Here is a 23,073-nt window from a genome sequence, read left to right as displayed (position 1 = left end):
GAGGCGGAGCTAATTAGCATATTTATAGTTCCACGTATACTAAATGAAGCAAGGGTGTAGAGTTACATTCAAGAGTTACATTGTGAGTTGTTAAAATATTGATTTTTTAATCAGTAGCTAAAAGTTTACTGGGAAAAGTCGCTACTAGTACACAGAAAGAAGTATGCACACTGCAGTACACAGAAAACATTCCGTTTCATAGGTGTTTATGGAATATACGTGCATGTCTGAAAGGTTTTGATAATTAAATAGACAATTTTGCATGCGATGAAAGAATGTTTTAAAAATTGTCAAGAGTTTGACCGTTTCAATGAGAATCCACTCGTTATTGTGCAAATGATTGTACTAACTCTTTTGCACACGTGCCAAAACACATGCAACTTGCTTAAATTAATAAAAAAAAATTCAATAATTCAAGAATTGAGCCAAAGTGATTGAAAATCTGTAATTTATAAATTCTGTTGTCAATCCCAAACAGTGAGAAAGCAGCATGCATATTTGTATTACTGATATATTACTGATGAATGCCCTTTTAATCATTGGCAAATTATTTTTCCATGTTTTTTTTGTGTAAATCTTATGACAAAATGTTTAAATAAAGCCTTGGAAGATTAATGACATTAATTACAGTTATTATTTATTGGTAGGTTAACTAAGGCTATACTTGTAAGGCACTTATTGACTAATCAGAAAATAATAGATTCAATGTAAATTCATTAAATGTACTTTATATTTGGTGTCATTATATAGAAATTAACTAAAGCTGTATATACATGCAGGTATTTTTTAAAAATATAATTACAATGTAAAAACATGTATGTACACACAATAATTAAATGATCAATTTAAATGTTAGTACATAGTAGTTAAAGACACCTAATATAAAGTGGGGCCAAAAAAGAATCGATAGATTAATTGAAAAAAGAATCGATAGATTAATCAATCATCTATATAATCATTTGTTACAGAAAATCTTTATTTATGTATGTATTTATTTGTGGCGGGACAGCTCTAAAACACAAAATAGACTCTTTTGGCGCCCATTCAGGCTTTCTCAGGCCAACATCTAAGTTTGTTTACGAACTGTAGCTTCTAGTTTATCAATTATTATCAGTCTGTAATTTGAGTACATTTTTTTATAGATTAGTTTGCTAGCAAATTTAATTTCAATCTAACATCTTTTTTGTTACTTGAAACATTAACTGAAATAAAATACAAACTAAATCACAAAAAACATCACAAAAAGTTTTTAAAATGAAAACGGGAAATACAATAATTCTCAGTTTATTATATCTTGATGATACTAAAATAACATGGAGATTCCTAAACTTCTATTGATCTATCATATAAATACCCACTATAAACTGCAGTCGCAAGATGGCAACAATTTGCAGTTTGGAAGAGAAGAAAGTAACACTGATATGTTGCCATGGACAATGTCCAAATATATAGCTTAGTGTTTATTATATCCAAATATTTAATGGCTCCATGCCACGATTGACCAATCAGACTCAAGTATTCCTGAGAACACAGGATTTAAATGGAAAGGACACCGTGTTTCTTATTCATCAACCACCCACAATCCGGTATAAGGTGCTGAAATAGCAATTCACTGGAATTTATTGGAATCATACTGTTACCTAATTTGCAAAATTAGGTGCTAAAGTAAACACAGACAGCATGTGCAAATAAATGTGCAAATCATTCCTCCCTCCAAGTCTAGAGTCTTGTTTGACTGGATGAACACGAGTGTACGTGTGTATGTGTATCTGTATATGTCTTCTGTTCCTTATCTAGACCGGGTGTTTATTCAGATTCAGACTGACTGATAGGATCAGTAAATACGCTGGTTGAGAGAGACGTGTCCTGGGACCCTGCCAGCCCATCCCTCTACCTCTCCATCTATTCCCTTTCCTCTCTGCCCCTTTATTTTGTCTTCTTCCCATCTCCCCCTTAATCATCCATCCCACCCGGATCCCCTCCAGAGCGCAGACAGATCCAGTCCCTAATCATGAATCCTGCCGTTCTTACTCTTCTCCCCACCCGAGAGTGATTTGACAGCACGGAACAGACAATGTCAGGTCGGCCCTACTTAATTTGGGCAAGAGACGGAAGCGGCGACGTCCCACGGTGACTCTGCTGCGAGCCGGCCCGATGATGACTCACCCGCTTTGGCTGATGAAGGTTGGTGACCCCAATTTGCGAGAGGGAGGAGAGATGGGCGGTCACGTCTACGTCAGCGGCGCGACTAACGGGTGGATGTCCTTGTCCTGACTGACGTAAATCAAGCACTGGAGAAAACCATGTCAGGGGAAGAGAAAAGACGGTAGAAGGAGAGAGAAGGAACAGTGTGTGTTGTTTGAGTCGAATTATTACAAGCTATATGAGATCTACTGTAAAAGCTTAGAATCAAAATCCAATGTCCATCCATCCATCCATCCATCCATCCAAAAGTCCAACATTTTATACAAATGTTGGTTTCAAACATCTCTTTCAAAGCCCTTTGAATCATTTTTGTGAACATTATCCAAAGTAACATTCCAGTATCATCATAGGATACCTGAAATATTGGAAACCATTTCGATTCTCATTTTCCTAGATACATGGATACCAGCTGTGATTTCTCCCTCTCTCTTCTCTCTGACAGTCACACACTGCACTGAATAGTCTGTTACGCTGCGTGTTTCAGAGTGAAGTGCGTCACTGTGTTCATTTACAACCGACCCGCTCACGATCCATGTTTTCAGCATCTCAGAGTGTTTCGCTTCACAGTAAATGTAGTAAAACTTAGTCATCATGAAATCAAAATGGACAATTCTTCTTTTTTTATGGAATATTGGAGTATTTATTATAAATGCTTTATCCGTCCCTATGAAATCAAAATTTAATTTTTTTTGGCTTTTAGTGTGAGCATGTTACCCTTTCTGTTATCTACTGTATTAGCTAGTGCGCTCCAAAACAATGACAAAATTCGCATTTAGAAGATATAAGCATTCAAAACTTATAGGGCCCTATTTTAACGATCTAAACGCAAAGTGTAAAGCGCACGGCGCAGGTGCACTCAGGGCGTGTCCAAATCCACTTTTGCTATTTTAACGACAAAAAAACGGTCCGTCCGCTGGGGCGCATTTTTGAAATGGGTTGTCCTTATTCTCTTAATGAGTAATGGGCGTAACGTTCAATAAACCAATCAGAGTGTCATCTCCCATTCCCTTTAAGAGCGAGATGTGCTTGCGCCATGGCGGATTGCTATTTACATGGCAGAATTTGTTGGCGGAAAAGCTGAACGCTTTTCAAGCGAAGAAACCGATCTGCTCGTGCACGAAGTTAAAGTTAAATATGTGTGTGTATTGGCACGATTGTTCAATTAATTAGCCAATTTCGTTCATCATTATAAGTAGTAATAGGCTGAATTGAAAATAGGTAGCCTAATTCTAATACACGCAATGACTATTCATCATTACATTTTTATGTTTATGTAGCCTACACAATAATATTCTTTTACACTAATCTTTTTGTTTTTAATATTTGGCATGTTTGTGTGATGCGCATCCCTGTGTGTAATAAGCAAAGTCAACGCGCTCTAACAAAAAAATATTGCGCCATTGACTTTAGACTTTAGACCAGGTTTGAGTTGGTCTATGGTGCAGTCTATTTTCAGCTCCTTAAAATAGCAATGCGCCCGAACACGCCTCTTTTTTAGACCAGCACGCCCATGGGCGCACTAACTGGCGCAAATGCATTTACTAATTTAAGGACGTGGCGCTGAACGGGAAAACGCGAACGGCGCCGGACGCAAACTAGCAAACACACTTGCGCTGCGCCTTGCGTCGCATTGCGCCGAGTGTATTATAGGGCCCATAGTCTCTCACTTCCGCCATGATTTTGCTGCACTTCAGCTTCTCATCAGATCTTCTGTCCAATCAAATGCTCTCTAGAATCTGAAGCGTCCCGCTAGGGCTGAAACGATTAGTCGACAATAAAAAATTGTCGACAAATATTTTTGTTGTCGAATAGTCTTTCGATCTCATACGACCTATTTGAAGGGCCTGCAATAACGCGGTTTGACCAGTGGGGCGCTGTAGCGCAATAATGTAATGCAGCCCTCCCAGATCCAATCCAATAAAAGAAGACAGCGCTTTGGAGTGCTTGAGCTGTGTCCCAATTCAGGGGCTACGCACTTCAAAGTGCATCAAAGGGGTGGGGTTTTGGAGTGGTGGGTTGCCAGGTCTGTGCAACAAAACCGCCACAAAAGTAGCGTAATCACAGCACAAGTGTAAAAGTATCCCAATCCCAGACGTGGCAACAATGAGCCGAGTGTCGTTACATGGCTAGCGACTGTGTGACAGACAGCTGACAGTTGATGTTTGTGTGTGCATTTTCTATTGGGTTTCTATCCTAAAGTACTGTACTTTAAATTTAGACTTAAATACAGAGTAAATGTATATATATATGAATGTATATATTTTGACAGTTAACATAAATTTAACATAATTTAACATAAAAAACAAACAAGGTTAACTAGTTGCTATTGATATAAAACTAACATTACATAGTTTAACCATACATATTTTGGTCCAGTGTCCAGTGAAGCATGTCAAAACCCAATAGAAAGTCATAAAACTTTAAAATGCACACACAAACGTCAACTGTCAGCTGTCTGTCACACAGTCGCTAGCCATGTAACGACGCTCGGCTCATTGTTGCCACGTCTGGGATTGGGATACTTTTACACTTGTGCTGTGATTACGCTACTTTTGTGATGGTTTTGTTGCGCAGACCTGGCAACCCTCCACTCCAAAACCCCACCCCTTTCATGCACTTCGAAGTGCGTAGCCCCTGAACTGGGACACAGCTATAGTGCAACTAACAGTGCGTTCCAAACGGGATATATCGCCCTCCGAAGGGCACTTTGGAGTGAAAATAATCATGGCCGCCATGTCGAAGGGTCGTTCCAAACCGAAGTGCTCAAAACTGTCCACTTCAAAGGGCCCTTCGGAGTGAAGGATTTCGAAGGGTACAACTGATGGACACTTCGGGCACCTATAATCCTTTGCACAGGGAAGTTCTTTGACGTCACAGAATGGGTACAGGAGGTTATAGGAGTTTGATTTTACCTATAAATGTATATATAGTATTTTTCTATACTACTGTAATATTTATACGAGTTAGATTTGGTACATTATTATGGTCAAAACGGCATTGTACTTCAACAAAAATACTTTATCAGTCCATTCAAATGTTTAAAATACATAGACACAATATAGCCTACATGCGATAAACCTAAAATAAATAAATAAATAAACTAACGCTAAACAAATGGCGCAGCTTGCACAATTTACTCCTCTTTGATTGTCTCGTTAAGATGACGCAGAAGTGCGTTCCAAAAGAAGAGTTTTTTTTTACCCCTACACCCTTCATCCCTTCGAAGCTCTCACTCCGGAGGGTAAACCCTTTGAAGGGATTAGGGCATAGGGATGAGCCCTTCTGAATGGAACACAGGGTAAGTCAAACTCGTAAAATGTGGGAGATTTACATAGCATAAACACAACAAACATAACGTTTAGCATAACTACAGAATAACTACAGAAAAAATGCTGTCATGCAGGGCCACCAACTCTCATTCAAACGCACTTTTCTCACGCAGTGAACGATATATAGCAGAGCAAAGAAGACACAGACAACACGCCAACAGATAAGACAGATCAGGTTACTTCTGATATAAAACAAAGTCTCAGCTTTTAAATTCAGTCAATTTTACTACGGGATTCAAACAATGCATGTGGTTTTGGCGCGCTTTAACGTGGTGTGACAGATCGCTGTAGCGCCTCGGGTCAAGCGGCACATCAACCTATTATCTCTTCCTCTATGCTATTACAGCACGAAATAAACATGAATGAACATCAAAAAGATGTTGAAAGATACAGTACAACTTACTGAAATGAATCTATCTCTAATGTAATCACTTAATCAGAGTTTTAACCACAGAAAGAAGTCAATAAGACAGCTTGCAAACAAATATGTCACAAAATGTTACATTTACCTCGGAAAGCCATTCAGTGACCATAAACTCGATAGTTAGTGTGTATATACAAAACAGTGTGCTTTCCATTGAGGGGAATGAAGTGTGATTTCACGTTAGTGTCATGCGAACTGCTGCAGCGTGTACACAGTCTGCTCCGTGGTTTAAACGAAACGCTGTTAGCTATTTGAAAAAAGAGGAGGAATTGTTCGATATGTCCCGTCCTGTCTTCCTCTTTCAGTGGAAATTACGTCAACACATTGAATAATGCCGTGTGTTTCAAGGCACTTCAGTGGGTCTTTAAAGAGGACCTTTTATGCAAAATTCACTTTTACATGATGTTTGAACATCACTGATGCATAACGTTAAAAATGTTTTTATGATCTCCATAAATCAGAAGCAGTGTCTGAAAATATGTTGTACCAGATGCGTGATTGGTTAAAGGTGCTGTAGAATGTCTTTTTAAAAGATGTAATATAAGTCTAAGGTGTCCCCTGAATGTGTCTGTGAAGTTTCAGCTCAAAATACCCCATAGATTTTTTTTTATTTTATTATTATTATTTTTAACTGCCTATTTTGGGGCATCATTAAATATGAGCTGATTTAGGCTGCGGCCCCTTTAAATGCTCACGCTCACCGCCCACGGAGCTCGCGCTTGCCTTAAACAGCATAAACAAAGTTCACACAGCTAATATAACCCTCAAAATTGTTCTTTACAAAGTGTTCGTCATGCAGCATGTCTAATTGCGTAAGTATAGTATTTATTTGGATGTTTACATTTGATTCTGAATGAGTTTGATAGTGCTCCTTGGCTAACGGCTAATGCTACACTGTTGGAGAGATTTATAAAGAATGAAGTTGTGCTTATGAATTATACAGACTGCAAGTGTTTAATAATGAAAATAACGACAGTCTTGTCTCTGTGAATACAGTAATAACCGATGGTAACTTTAACCACATTTAACAGTACATTAGCAACATGCTAATGAAACATTTTGAAAGACAATTTACAAATATCACTAAAAATATCATGATATCATGGATCATGTCAGTTATTATTGCTCCATCTGCCATTTTTCGCTGTTGTTCTTGCTTGCTTACCTAGTCTGATGATTCAGCTGTGCACAGATCCAGACGTTAATACTGGCTGCCCTTGTCTAATGCCTTGAACATGGGCTGGCATATGCAAATATTGGGGGCGTACATATTAATGATCCCGACTGTTACGTAACAGTCGGTGTTATGTTGAGATTCGCCTGTTCTTCTGAGGTCGTTTAAACAAATGAGATTTATATAAGAAGGAGGAAACAATGGTGTTTGAGACTCACTGTATGTCATTTCCATGTTCTGAACTCTTGTTATTCAACTATGCCAAGATAAATTCAAATTTTAATTTTAGGGCAACTTTAAGGTTACAGTGACGGGCAGGTTTAGGGATCAGTGTTTGGTGTAGGCAATCAGTACTGTGAATGGCGTGACCAATGAAATCTTTAGAATTAGCTGCGGGGTGGAGTTTCTGCTGAACTGGTTTGGGAAAAACACGTTACATGACGTCACAGTAGGGATAAGCCCCGCCCATAACTGGTGACGATCTGCCCTATTGCACTATGCGCTATGTTTAAATCCTCACGATAGAACCTATTGATATTAGGTCTGTGCAGTAACACTTTGGTATGAGAAACACATTCATACTAACAATGAATTTTGCCTCAATAAACTCTTAATTTACTGCGTATTAATAGCTAGTTAAAGGGTTAGTTCACCCAAAAATGAAAATTCTGTCATTTATTACTTAAGATATTTTTGTTGAAATCCGATGGCTCAGTGAGGCCTCCATAGCCAGCAATGACACTTCCTCTCTCAAGATTCATGTGAGTACAGTGGTTCAATATTAATATTATAAAGCCACAAGAATATTTTTGGTGCGCCAAAAAAACAAAATAACAACTTATATAGTGATGGCCGATTTCAAAACAATGCTTCAGGAAGCTTTGGAGCGTTATGAATCTTTTGTGTCGAATCAGCGGTTCGGAGTGCCAAAGTCACGTGATTTCAGCAGTTTGGCAGTTTGACACGCGATCCGAATCATGATTCTATACACTGATTCATAACGCTCTGAAGCTTCCTGAAGCAGTGTTTTGAAATCGGCCATCACTATATAAGTCATTATTTCGTTTTTTTGGCACACCAAAAATATTCTCGTCGCTTTATAATATTAATATTGAACCACTGTACTCACATGAACTGATTTAAATATGTTTTTAGTACATTAATGGATCTTGAGAGAGAAAATGTCATTGCTGGCTATGGAGGCCTCATTGAGTCCCATTAACCCTAACCCTTTAAGCTTGTTGTTGTAGCGTTTAAGTTTAAGTTTAAGTTTAGGTATTGGGTAGGATTAAGGGATATAGAATATGGTCATGCGGAATAAGGCATTAATATGTGCTTTATAGGTACTAATGAACAGCCAATATGCAAGCTAATAACAACTAGTTAAAAGTAAAAATTGTTCCCCAAACTAAAGTGTTATCGTCTGCGCCACATAAACATTACAAATGTTCTGTTTTTGGATGTACCAATGAACATAAGAGTCTCCATAGACTCCCGGCATCTGAGCCACTGAGGACACAGTGGATGAGTTTCATTTATTAAGGAAATGTGCCGAAGAAATTAGGTAAAGTCTTATATGTTTGTGCAAATCATTTTATGCAACTCTGGATCTGCACAAACGTTGATTCTGAAAGATTGGTCGATAACAACATCCTACTATAGTTCCCACATGAGCACCTGAACAACTATTTATAGATGATCATGACGGCACATGCTAATCGGTAATTTGAATAAAGTTAGCTCCACAGCAACTACATAAATTCATCAACTAATCATTCAGAAACGTCTAGTTTCATTCTAAAAGTTGTAACTTCTTCCTGAGTCTCTCCATCAGTGTCGACTCCGGTTTGAACAATGTAAGGCTGAACACCGTTACTGACAATCCTCATTTTGGCTGCGTGAGATTCTCCGGCTTTGTTGCTGAAGTACAAGCTGTTGAAGCTCCGCCCTCTTCTAGAAAGTGGGAGGGGAGCAACAGCTCATTTGCATTTAAAGGGACACACACAAAAATGGCGTGTTTTTGCTCACACCCAAATAGAGACAAATTTGACAAGCTATAATAAATGATCTTTGAGCTGAAACTTCACAGACACATTCTGAGATGTAATTTATATTTATATAAAAAGGGGCATAATTTGATCTTAAATCAAAATATCTTCCCCTGCCTCTTGCAGCATCTCTTCTCTTCTCTGATGACGAGGGCGGGGCAACCTGTCACTCACATAAGATCCACCAATAGCAAACCACAACCATCCAATCAATTCCCCATGGACAAAATCAAGCCCCGCCCTACATTTGTTCTTGTTCCAGAGACCGTTTCACTTGGATATGTCAAGGTATTTTCAAGGTATTATATCTAGGTTTGAAATATGGTGACAACACTAATACCTTCATACAGAGAGTTACAGTGTTCAGTGGAAGAAAGATAAGAATGTGTAAAACATAAACTCATGCATAGAAATACTCACTGGAGTAAAATGTGTGATCAAGAGCCTCAGTCTCACTTACTGTAATCACATCTGCCACTTCTTCCACCCAGTCAAGAGGAAAAAAGGATGAATGTAGGAGAGAGAGAGGGAGGATGAGAGCAATGTAACAGGTTAGAGGACATGGGGATGGGATGTTTTTTTGTGTTTTTGTTTTTTTGTGAATGTAAAAGTATGCACAGAAACTGTCAGCAAAATCTGTGCCAGAAAGAAGGAGTCCTATAACATTTTTTATTTCATATTTGGCACAGGAGCATTTACAGTTGTTATTTATTACACTCCACTCTTGTCATTCAAACCCTATATTACTTTCGAGGGTGTCAGTGACAGATTTTTTTTTTTGCATCAACTATGCAGTATATTCCTTTAATCATTCAAATCTGTTCTCTCTGCAAACATACATTACTTTGAAATATATGATTGACCTTAGAAACAACTAGAGCAGTTTTCATAAAGAAAAACACATACACACTGTTCCTTTGTGTAGCCTGTCCACAACATTCCTTAAGTGATTCAATGTAACTACTTGAATAAATTGAGGGAGATTAATAACGTGTTTTGACAGAAAGCCCTTAAACTGCCTCTCACCAGAGAAGAATGCCGTTCAGCATCAAAATGAAAATAACTCTGGCATGGCAGGGTCCCAGTTTTAGGACTTGGACCAACAACAAATGTACTGGCTTCCAACAGGAAACCACTCAATAGATATTGCTTGTCTACTTCCTGTTTTTGTCTAATTAGAGAATTATTATAGCAAGTTCTTAACAGTTTTCATTGTCTGCCTGTCAGGCCTAATGCTTTCAACATGAAACTCCCTAAAACCTGTTCAGTGAGGTCACTGAAGACAAATACTGATGCTTTTGCCTGGACTTTGATGAATCAGTCTCTATGCAGTTCATACCAGACGTTTGTATCGGTGCTGATAGTATTCTTTTGGGGAAATGATTGGAAACAAGATGAACAGTGCATAGCACAGGTGATGATATCGAAAAGGACCATTTGTGAATCCCACTTCATGACCTAGAGTTATTGTGCAGTATTCATTATTTCAGATAGTATTATTAGTTTTTATTAATATTTTGAATTTTTTTAAAAAAAATTTTTATGTTTTCCATTCATTTTAGTTTTTAGTTTTATTATTATTATTTTTAAAATATGTCTATATAGTTTTTATTATGTTTTACATTTTTTATTCATTTTTAGTAATTTTAGTTTTTTTTTTTTTTTTTTAAATGTCTATATAGTTTTTATCAATTTTATAAAATATTTTTTCATTAATTTAACTAAGTTTAGTTTTTAGTTTTATTATTTTTTTAAAAGTCTATACAGTTATGTTTTATATTTTCTATTAATTTTAGTAATTTTAGTTTTTTTATATATATCTAAGTTTTTATTAATTTTATAAAATATTTTTTTATTAATTTAACTAAGTTTAGTTTTTAGTTTTATTATTTTTTAAAAGTCTATACAGTTATTTTTTATATTTTCTATTAATTTTAGTAATTTTAGTTTTTTATATATATTTATAAAGTTTTTATTAATTTTCTATATTTTCTATTCATTTTTTACTAATTTTAGTTTTTTTAAAGTCTATATAGTTTTTATTATTTTTTAAAAATATTTTCCATTAATTTTACTCATTTTAGTTTTTATTTTGTATTATTTTTTAAATATGTCTATATAGTTTTTATTATGTTTTATATTTTCTATTCATTTTTAGTAATTTTAGTTTTATTTTTTCTAAATATGTCTATATAGTTTTTATTAATTTTATAAAATATTTTGCATTAATTTAACAAATTTTAGTTTTTTCAGTTTTTAAATGTCTATATAGTTTTTTTTTATATTTTCCATTTTTTATTAATTTAATTCATTTTCAATATATTTTTTATTCATTTTTACTAATTTTAGTTTTATTTTTTCAAAAAAGTCTATATAGTTTTTTATTATTTTTTAAAAATATTTCCATTAATTTTACTCATTTTAGTTTTCATTTTGTATTATTTTTTAAATGTCTGTATAGTTTTTATTTTTACATTAATTTTAGTATTTTTGTTTTTATTTTTATTTTTTAAAAATGTCCATAGTTTTTATTATCTGTTATATTTTCCATTAATTTTATTAATTTTAGTTTTATTTTTTAAATATGTCTATATAGTTATTTTTTTAATATTTTCCATAAAAATAGTAATTTTAGTATTTATTATTATTATTATTATTATTTTAAATATGTCTATATAGTTTTTATAATTTTTTTACTTCCGTTTCAGTTATTTCAGTACATCAACTAAATGAGAACGAGTAATGCCGCCTGGGCAACTCTTAGCCACATCTTTAGTCTGTTTCGTTGCACCACTTACTGAACCCAGAACATCTCAGTTTTTGCAGACTGAAGAGATACTGGCCTCAGAAAACGACTCCATAGTCGGTTATCATGTTCCCATCGGATAATGCGTGGGAGAATGGTCAAGTGAGCTTCCCATAAGAGAGAGTTTAATGTCATCTAAAGCAGCGCGGTCTCTCATTAGCACAATCTTCCGGTGTTTAATCCCTGAGGGGTGTGGGGAGAGACCCTCCACTTTGATTCAGATAAAAGCAGCTATCTCTCATCTCTTTATAATTAGGATCTCCCCTTGTGTCCAGTCCTTCCTGGCTAGACAGAGGCCGTGTGTCCCACCCAATCTCCACCTGTTTGCCCAGCCAGTTGTGGCACAAACAGCAGCATGTGAAACAAAAACTTCTCAAAGCTTTCAGTGCCAAGAGGAGCATCACTGTCACAACGGTTCAGATTTAGGTGTTGGTAGAGCTTAGAGTTTAGAACAAACTTCTAGTAATACAATTAAGTATATGTGTGTGTAATCTGTGTGTGACTCTATCCACATTTTTTCAAAATTCCAAAAAACATACATACAATTCAAAGCAGTTTTCAGCTGAAATGAACACTAGTGGAACTCCTAGCAAGCAATTTTGCATTTAAAAGACATATAATAGCCGTAGTTTAATAGACCAAACACCCTGTAATCACTGTTGACTTACATAATGGAATATCATACATCTCGAAAGTTATATTGGCAAAACTGACATGTAACCAAATTAGGTTATTTTGGCTAGAAGTGGGTTAATAACAGGACTATATCGGGTCTATAGTTAACAGAGACTGTGAAATGACGGCTATTGCTTGCTGGAACTAAAACACCAACAACTTTTATTAATTTTCACACAAATTATGATTACAGGGACAGATTATCGATTGATAAGCACTTCCCTTTTGTGTGATTTCTTGCACAACACTACACTATAAAAAATGCTGGGTTAAAAACAACCCAAGTTGGGTTGAAAATATACGAATGTTTGCACAACCTGCTGTTGGGCAGTTTTATTTAACTCAGCTATTGTTTAAAAATGACTATATGTCTGGCTTAAAATGAACCCAAAATATGTTGGAAATTAAAAATCAGACACATAATTACTAGAGGCAACAATAATAATAAAAAGGTTCAACATTTATTGAACAACATACAAACCCGATTCCAAAAAAGTTGGGACACTGTACAAATTGTGAATAAAAAAGGAATGCAATAATTTACAAATCTCATAAACTTATATTTTATTCACAGTAGAATATAGATAACATATCAAATGTTGAAAGTGAGACATTTTGAAATGTCATGCCAAATATTGGCTCATTTTGGATTTCATGAGAACTACACATTCCAAAAAAGTTGGGACAGGTAGCAATAAGAGGCCGGAAAAGCTGGAGGACCAATTTGCAACTTATTAGGTCAACTGGCAACATGATTGGGTATAAAAAGAGCCTCTCAGAGTGGCAGTGTCTCTCAGAAGTTAAGATGGGCAGAGGATCACCAATTCCCCCAATGCTGTGGCGAAAAATAGTGGAGCAATATCAGAAAGGAGTTTCTCAGAGAAAAATTGCAAAGAGTTTGAAGTTATCATCATCTACAGTGCATAATATCATCCAAAGATTCAGAGAATCTGGAACAATGTCTGTGCGTAAGGGTCAAGGCCGGAAAACCATACTGGATGCCCGCGATCTTCGGGCCCTTAGACGGCACTGCATCACATACAGGAATGCTACTGTAATGGAAATCACAACATGGGCTCAGGAATACTTCCAGAAAACATTGTCGGTGAACACAATCCACCGTGCCATTCGCCGTTGCCGGCTAAAACTCTATAGGTCAAAAAAGAAGCCATATCTAAACACGATCCAGAAGCGCAGGCGTTTTCTCTGGGCCAAGGCTCATTTAAAATGGTTTAAAGTTAAAAGTTCTTTTTGGAAAATTGGGACGCCATGTCATCCGGACTAAAGAGGACAAGGACAACCCAAGTTGTTATCAGCGCTCAGTTCAGAAGCCTGCATCTCTGATGGTATGGGGTTGCATGAGTGCGTGTGGCATGGGCAGCTTACACATCTGGAAAGGCACCATCAATGCTGAAAGGTATATCCAAGTTCTAGAACAACATATGCTCCCATCCAGACGTCATCTCTTTCAGGGAAGACCTTGCATTTTCCAACATGACAATGCCAGACCACATACTGCATCAATCACAACATCATGGCTGCGTAGAAGAAGGATCCGGGTACTGAAATGGCCAGCCTACAGTCCAGACCTTTCACCCATAGAAAACATTTGGTGCATCATAAAGAGGAAGATGCGACAAAGAAGACCTAAGACAGTTGAGCAACTAGAAGCCTGTATTAGACAAGAATGGGACAACATTCCTATTCCTAAACTTGTCTCCTCAGTCCCCAGCATCCATTTAATAATTTCAATAAATATAATCATTTACACTCTATGCTTTTATTGCATCCTGTTAATGTAACAAATAACAAAAACACTGAGGTGCAAATAGTATCTTCCAATATAAAGTATAGATAGCATCTAATTACTATTTACTCTTATTGCAAAGAACCGATAATTTTACATGGTGTAAATAGAACCTATTGCTATTTTCATCTAGTATAAATAGCATATTTCTAAGAAAATGCTGCTATTGTCACTTAGTGTATACACTACATTAACTGGACATTTCATTTGCGAACTGCCGCAATACGTACAACAACCAACATAATAAAACTTTGCTAGATTCACGTTCATCTGTTTCAGATCTGAACAGACCTTTAGTGCCACTCACTGGACATTTCACTTTAACAGTGATGTGAAACGTGGATTAAACTAGTCAGAATGTGTGTTTAGGAGAGTTTTCACAGAGCCAAAAATGCCCATATAGCTAAAGAAACATCTGATTGTGTTTTAAAGTGTTAGTTGCAGCGCTTGGACTTTCTATTAGTGTAGTCTGGCATGTCCTTGACCTTCGTCTCTCTCGTTCTTCAGGCTTCTAGAGTCCGAGTCGGTGCACAGGCTGCATTAACTCCTGCGGAGTCACAATCACTGGAGCAGCTCCAAAATTCTTTGAAAGCAAGTTAAACAAACCTCAGGACGGCCGGGTCGAGGGTGACTCAGACTGACTCTGGCCTTCACAATGGGCACATAGCAGTAAACATCCCAAAGAGATGGAGCCAGCATCTCTGCGTGAAACTAAACATTACTGGCAGACTGAGCTCCAAACTATACATACATATATATGTATACTATAAAATACAGTTGATGTGAACTCATGACTGCGCTCCTCCTTCAGCTCTTTATCTGCAGCTGCCTGTGAATCACAGTGATGTTCAGGTGAAATAATCTCAGAGGAAACGGTGGATTATTTGAACACAAAAATAGATGGATCGCTAACAATGGCAGGTGATAACAGAAGGTCACAGGATGATGGACTAAACCGATGGCAGATTTCACATCGATCATCTGAGACCACTGAAAATGTCCATGCTGTAGAAAACTCAGAGCTGTTATGTGCACACATGTGACCTGAACGATTTTGGCCGTTCATTCAGCTGGTTGATTTTAAAGGGATGGTTCAGAGAGGGGCCGCAGGGTCTGTGATGTATTTTTGTAAGTTATCACAGACATGTTCCTGCGCCTGGCAGGAAGAGAGAGAGGGCCGCAAACAGGACGGACTGGAATGTGCTTCCTGCTGGCCAATGGCGCTGGACAGGGCAGATTTCTTGTACCATCGCTGACACACACACACAGGCACAGGGATGTTTTTTCAGTGTACATATGGAGGCTGCAGGATAAAAAACATGTTTCTCATGATCTTTTGATCTAAAAACTAAGATTTTTAAAAAATAATAACAATAAAAAAATCATTCTGAATTTAAAACAGTCTAGCATAACTCTCTTACTATTTCTGACATAGACAGATACGCTAAAAATACTAAGAGTAGTGTACTAGTATGTGGCTCGAATATGGCTTTTCCAGCTGATGAACCTTAGAAACATTAACAGCCAATCAGAATTCATCCTGCGTTAAAGAGCTTGAGCATTTAAAGCGACAGAAGACAAAACTGCAGAATAATGTGCTTATAATAAAGAGAACAATATTGTGCGTTGGTGTGGATAATAATATAGTTATCGTTCTTATCCTTTATAGTGGATACAGAAAAAAGGTTATTATAGAGAACTAAAACTTATTTTTATTTCAGCTAGTTGCCAAAGCAACATTTCTCACCTTTCAACATGTAAAACGTACTAAAATAACTAAAATAAAAATATTAAAACTATGTAGACATTTAAAAAACAAAAAACCAGTAAATAATACAAATGACAGAACACATCGACATTACTAAAATTAAAATGGAAAATACATATTGTGACATATTTTAAACAATATTGTGAAATATTGTTTAAAATAATGGTTTTCTATTTTAATATACTTTAAAATATATATTTTGATTTCAAAATGCTGTTCTTTTTAACTCTTTATTCATCTGTTAATGGTGCAATATGTATGATTTCTGTCCACTAGAGGTCGCTAGAGGCCTGTTCAAGTCAAGTCAAGTCAAGTCAAATTTATTTATATAGCGCTTTTACAATTGGTAATTGTTTCAAAGCAGCTTTACATATTAGAAGCACAGAAAAAAGGGAAGTGGTTAAAAATAAGCTGTATAAACAAGCGTGGTAATATGTAACATATACAAGATGGTGCTACATTAAGCCAATGTCGGCTGACTCCCAGGGGTGGAAAAAAACCCCTAGGAGAAAAACCCAGCGTGCTAACACAAAAAAGTCCTAGGGGGGAAAAAACCCCTTGGAAGATATATATAATATATGTAAATGGATATGGAGATCAAAATCTGAATTATACATTTTTATTATAGAGATTAAAAATAGATTATATACAATATATATTATATATGTTCAAAACAAAGGCGTAGCTTGATGACGGCAAGTTTGAGCGTGGAATCTTGGGACATGTGGTCTTCACATCACAGCCGGTGGAAATAATCGGGATAGGACTCGGGAAGAAATCATGTTCATGGATGCGATTATTAACGTTACTGTAGTATGAAGCAGAGCAGGAGCGAGTGTTGTGGAGCTGAACGAGGAGCTGGAGCGATTGATCAACACACGCCGTGAGCAGCGGGACTTTTATTATGACACAGTCGCCGGCGCCGCTTCCGCTAATCCGGTCATGAGTATGAGGTAACGCAGCTCTGTTTATCATATTAGATACATTTGAGAGTGTTGAAAATGATGTTATAACGTTAATCTGTGCGTTCGCTCGGCGGCTGCTGTGAGACACTGTTACACACTGCAGTAAGATAGATCGATTTTACAATATCATATTAAATGCTGGATGATTGTGTTGATAAATGGCATGCAATTAATTTAAAACGTATTATATGATGGAGAAAATGCTGTATTACTGTTACTAAAAATAAAGCTGCATCTGATTATGCTATGTTAGCTACTTCACAAAATAGTGTTTTTCTCCGAGGCATGGTAAAGCATGGTACTCACAAAAAATCAAGAAAATTAGATTTAAACAATACAAACGTGTTAAGCTATAAAACAATAATTAGTTTTTCTGTCTATATTTGAAGAGTTTGGTTCCAAAACGCAATAACATTTTGATTAATTTGAGTAAAAAGGTGTTTTCTTTACCAAGAAAGTGGCAAGATGAAAACCCCTATTTTCTGTTTCAAACTTTAACATTGCATCTTTTGGATATAAAAACATTAAAAATTCAAATCTACATTTTGATTTTAAAAAGTTTATTATAAAAACGTATTATTTTTTCCCCCCAAAATGCAATAAATCCATGACACTTTTTAAAAAAAAAAAATGCAATTAATCCATCAGTATAAAAGTTTTCAAATTGAAAATACACAACAAAGTAAGTTGATTCACATATATGACAGAGTCTAAACTTTGCCAATATTTATCTTATATTCAGGCATTTTACTAAAAATACATTCATCTGTCGCTCCCAAAATGGTCATCTTGTTAATGTTATGAATTATTTGTCATTACCGATTAAAGAGTATCTGGCGCCACCACACAGTTAAATAAACACATTTGCCGAGTACATTGTTATTAAAAACGGCTTTTAAAAAAGCCTTCAATGTTTACAGTGGGTGGAATGGAGCGCTGTGATTAGTTGAGCGGATATATCGCATATGTCGGCGGAAATTGCATTTTGCGCAAAATTAATAAATGACTTTTCAATACCGACCAGATACAATACTGATTTTGGCGGTAACTCAATTTTTTGAAAATGGCGTTTATCGTGTTTTGGAACCAAACTCTTCAAATATATCAAAACAGATGTTCCCTTGTCTATTTAAACATGTACATATTAAAGCATCTTTGGTGTTTCCATGGTTTCTACAAAATAAAACCGGAAACCGAGGGTAACGGGTATGACGCAATTGACAGGTGACTCCTCACACGTCCCGGAGCCTTGGTTAAAAATGCAATTTTCTCACGATTTACAAATAGATGGAAACATTTGGGATATTGTAAGTACTCAAGTGAACAAAATATATAACACTGGCCTGGTGGTTTTTGGATATTTTACTGCAAAAATATTACACATTGCACCTTTAATCCTGAAAAAAAGTATCACAGGTTATAAAAAAAAAAATATTAATCAGCTTAACTGTTTCCAATGCTGAAAATAAATCATCATATTAGAATGATTTCTGAAGGATCATGTGACCCTGAAGACTGGAGTAATGATGCTGAAAATTCAGCTTTGATCACAGGAATAAATTACATTTTAAAGTATATTAAAATAGAAAACCATTATTTTAAATTGTAATAATATTTCACAATATTACTGATTTTTTTTTTTTCTGTATTTTTGATCAAATAAATGCAAGATTGGTGAGCAGAGGAGACTTCTTTCAAAAACAAAGTGAAACCCCCACCCCACAAATTAATGTCAACTATATTTAATATCAAATATACTTAGGCCTATATCAAAATAATATAATTAAAATAAAATAATAAAAATGTTTAAATAATATAAAATGTACATTTATAAAAATTATGTTTAAAATAATACACACTTATAATGGGTCTTTCTTTATTATTATTATTATTATTATTATTATTTATATTTTAAAGGGTCCCTTACAAGTGGATCATCATATTTGGAAGTTTGTGGCATCACAGTTCAGAATCACTCACTGGATTGTGTTGATGCCTCACATAATACAGTCCAATCAGGAAGCATTACAAAAGTACTTCTGCAAGTGAAAAACAATCAATTCGATCCACTTTATTTCATTGCATTAGTCCTTCACTTGTACCTTGACTGATTCAATGAAACATTTAAAGTAAATGAGGGGGAGAAAGATGATTAAATGTGAGCAATGAACATCTTACGTAAGCGGCCGCAGACCTGCATCTCAAAACGTGATTACCCGTGGCTACCAGGTGAGTAAAATGACTAGATTTGAAATATGAAATTAACATTGCATGTCCTTGTAAAGCTTCCTGATTAAATTATGGGGAGCTCTGACAACAAAACAGGATCTGTCTATCTCTCCGTTGTGTTTCGGGGCAGTAGGGATGAGTCATCAAGCCCAGACGCTCTGCCAGGGTAACGTGAACAACAATGGCACAGTCATTGAACAATGTCTAATGATATTCTAATAAAACTGGCTTCGGTAAACAACCTCATACCTTTTAAGAAGATTGAATGTCATTGATTCTCCTCTTTCCATTAGAAGACAAACTCCTGTGCCCTTAAAAGAACTTTTTTGGACACAAATAAATTACTAATATGTTGGACGGCTGGGTTTTTGTGTGTGTGTTTTCATTGAAAAACTGTAACTCAGTATGCAAATAATGTGTTTTAGTGCAGGTGGACACTTAAATCCTGCAAGATGAGGGATCACGAACACTGTCTGAAGCTTTTAAAGACTATCTATCTATCTTAGATGCCTTTGGCCAAAGCCAGCTGTGATAAAATATGATGTTATTTACCTATGGCTCCAGAATAATTAGTCACGTGACATTTATGGTGTAATGTTGCGGGGCAGTTTTGAATAGTAACTACTCTATAAAAAATATGAAGCGTTAAATATGAAGTTCTGAACATTGCAAACGTTTATTACATAAAAAAACAATGAAACAACGAGAAAGTTCCTTGAACCCAGTCATCACAATACTTCCGGCGCCATCTAGTGGTGAAGATCGGCATCGCGCGCCACAGTGAACTCTCTCTCTCACAGCTCAAATGAGCATGAAATCACATCCTGGCTCCTCAGAAGAGCTTCTCTCTGAATGCCGAGAGGAGTCTCCAAATCAGACACCTGGAAATTCAGGACGTCTATATCCGAGGCCCCGAACCTCGCGCGAACGCGCACTTTCTCGTGCATGTTGAACTCCACTTGTTTGTCTGTCATCGATAAGAGAGTCCGCAGAAATCTCTCGCGCAGATCTGACCGCAGCCGCTGCTCCTCTTCGTCAGCGCGTCCTGATGAAGATGAGGAGAGTGTTGTGGGACACAGAGCGATGAAGCGGGGGGAGTTCGGGTCGAATCCGCGGCTGTTCGGGTCCGGTCCTCGGGGCAGCCGGAGAACACTCACTGGAGTCTTCATACTGTTTGGTTCAGATGCCTGTTTAAAGAAGACACGCGTCACGAACTCGCGTGTGATAATGGTGACTTTACTTTAAAGATATAAAGTGACATCTGCTGCTGTTTACATACCTCATTCAAAATGAGCGCAGCGTCTGAATGTCCGACCGGAAGAGCGCTGTTTATTTTCAAAATAAAAGTCATCAAGCAAGAAAATCAAAATGGACCTTTTTTTTGTGGAATATTGCAGTATTTATTATAAATGATTTATGCGTGCATGTTATTATTTTATTCGTAATATTTTTGTTAACAATCGTTTTTATTGAGTAATCAGTTTGATACAAAAATTATATAGGGTGAATTAAGGGTGAATAAGGTTAAATGGGACAGTATAACTATATGGAATTTATTTTCTCACCTGATGAGTGAAAGTAAAACGTTTTTTTTTTTTTTTGTGCTGAGCCCTAGCTGTGAGACCACATAATTAAAATGGGATGCCCTAATTGGTCTAGCATCATGTAGGTGGGCGGGGCATGCATCAAACAGGAAGTTGACCGTTTTTTGTTTTTGTTTTTTTTTTGCAGGTGGGGCATTTAGTTTTTTTCATTATTAGAAAATTGTTACAAAGACATCAAAATACAATATATAACATCACATATGTAACAAACAAAAATACACTAGAGGGGGCTTACATAAAATCTAGAAAAAATATTGAAAAGTTTAAAAATTTTTAAATTTTTAACTGCTTTTTGTTTCAAAGAATATCGTATAGAGTCAATATAATGTTCAAATTCTCTCTTAAAAGATATAAAACAGGTTTTTTTTTTTGCAACAGGAAGTTGACTGTGAAATGCATGAACTGAGAAAAATGACATAAGCGTTTTAATAATAAGGTCCTAAAATTGTCATAACTACTATATTGTACAAACTTTTGATAGAAACACCAATATGATGCACTGCTGCTACAAAATCAGTAAGAAATTTGGTAATATCAGATTGTTATTATTTTGTCCCATCCACCCAAACACAATCTGGGTGGATGGGACAGTATAATTTTGGGTGATTGGGACAGTGCTTAAATGCTTTGCTAATTAAGAAAATTATTAGCCTTGCAATAGAGAACCATTGTATATGCTCTAAATCAGTGTTCCCAACCATGTGCAAGCCCTAATCAACCACTAAAATATTCATGAACTAGCTAGATTTTACTAAAGTAAAACAACCAAATTCTGAAAATATAAACATTATAGTTAAAATCTTTTTTTATTTTATTTGTATTTTTTTACTGATTGCATTAATAACTTTACTGTTGCAGTAATAAAAGGTTTGTGTAGGTTAAATGTGTTTGTCAAAGAGTTAATAACTCCAAATGTTACCAAAAAAAAAAAAAAAAAATTCTCTTCAGAATTCCCCATAGGTGTTCGATTGGGTTCAGATCAGGAGCCACTGAATCACTTTCACCCTGTTCTTCTTCAGAAATCCAACAGTGGCCTTAGATGTGTGTTTAGGATCATTGTCATGTTAGAAAAGTGCATGATGACCAAGGTCACGGAGTAATAGTAGCATCTTCTCTTTCAGTATAGAGCAGTAGATCTGTGAATTCATGATGCCATCAATGAAATGCAGCTCTCCGACACCAGCAGCACTCATGGACACTGACACCACCATGTCTCACTGTAGGCACCATGCATTTTTCTTTGTATTCCTCACCTTTGCGACGCCATACAGTTTTGAAGCCATCAGTTCCGAAAACATTAATCTTGGTCTCATCACTCCAGAGTATAGAGTCCCAGCAGTCTTCATCTTTGTCAGCATGGGTCCTGGCAAACTCTAGGTGGGCATTTTTGTGCTTGGGCTTTAGGAGAGGCTTCTTTCATGGACGGCACCCATGCATGCCATTCCTCTGCAGTGTACGCCGTATTGTGTCACGGGAAATAGTCACCCCAGTTTGGCTTTCTACTTCTTTAGATAACTGCAGTGAACTTGCATGCCGATTTTCTTCAACCCGAGGTGTTAACTTCCGTGGACGACCTGGACGTCTCTGTGAGATAGTTGCAGTTCCATCTTTTTTTAAATTTTTGTGCCACTTTTTCTACAGAATTCTGACTGATAAGTAAAGCTTTGCTGATCTTCTTCACCTTTCTGGTGTAAAGAAATTATTTTCTTTCTCAGGTCTTGTGACATTTCTCTTCCATGTGGTGCCATTGCTGACAGTAAGAAATGGGGTTTTAACACCCTTTTATAGTCAGCTGTCTGCTGGACACCTGTGTAATGAATAATTAGACTCACCTGTGGTTGAATTCTTGTTAAATTAGGCATTTAGTCTAAAATGTAGCTTTGCTCCAGAGACTTTCAGTGGGGTGTACTCATTTTTGCATCACACTAATTTGAGTAAAACTGAAAATGTTAAGTTATATTATTAACCTTACTTTCATGTTATAAGTTAAACAGATGTTATATAAAACTTAATCTTGTCAAACATTTTGTGTTCATTGA

General features: G+C 36.2%; 1 protein-coding gene across 1 annotated transcript; it reads right to left on the bottom strand.

Moving 5' to 3' along the window:
• Positions 1-20,082: 20,082 nt before the first annotated feature.
• Positions 20,083-20,843, bottom strand: gemin7 (gem (nuclear organelle) associated protein 7). The gene is made up of 2 exons (XM_048169310.1): positions 20,710-20,843; positions 20,083-20,617 (listed from the first exon to the last, which is right to left on the bottom strand). The coding sequence occupies exons 1-2, from the start codon at positions 20,779-20,781 to the stop codon at positions 20,225-20,227; spliced, it is 465 nt and encodes a 154-aa protein (XP_048025267.1). The 5' UTR covers positions 20,782-20,843; the 3' UTR covers positions 20,083-20,224.
• Positions 20,844-23,073: the final 2,230 nt, after the last annotated feature.

The sequence above is a fragment of the Megalobrama amblycephala genome, linkage group LG19 (genome assembly GCF_018812025.1).
Source record: "Megalobrama amblycephala isolate DHTTF-2021 linkage group LG19, ASM1881202v1, whole genome shotgun sequence".
NCBI classification, from domain to species: domain Eukaryota; kingdom Metazoa; phylum Chordata; class Actinopteri; order Cypriniformes; family Xenocyprididae; genus Megalobrama; species Megalobrama amblycephala.
The sequence above is the reverse complement of the archived record's forward strand: the minus strand, read 5'-3'. Positions and strand labels throughout refer to the sequence as shown.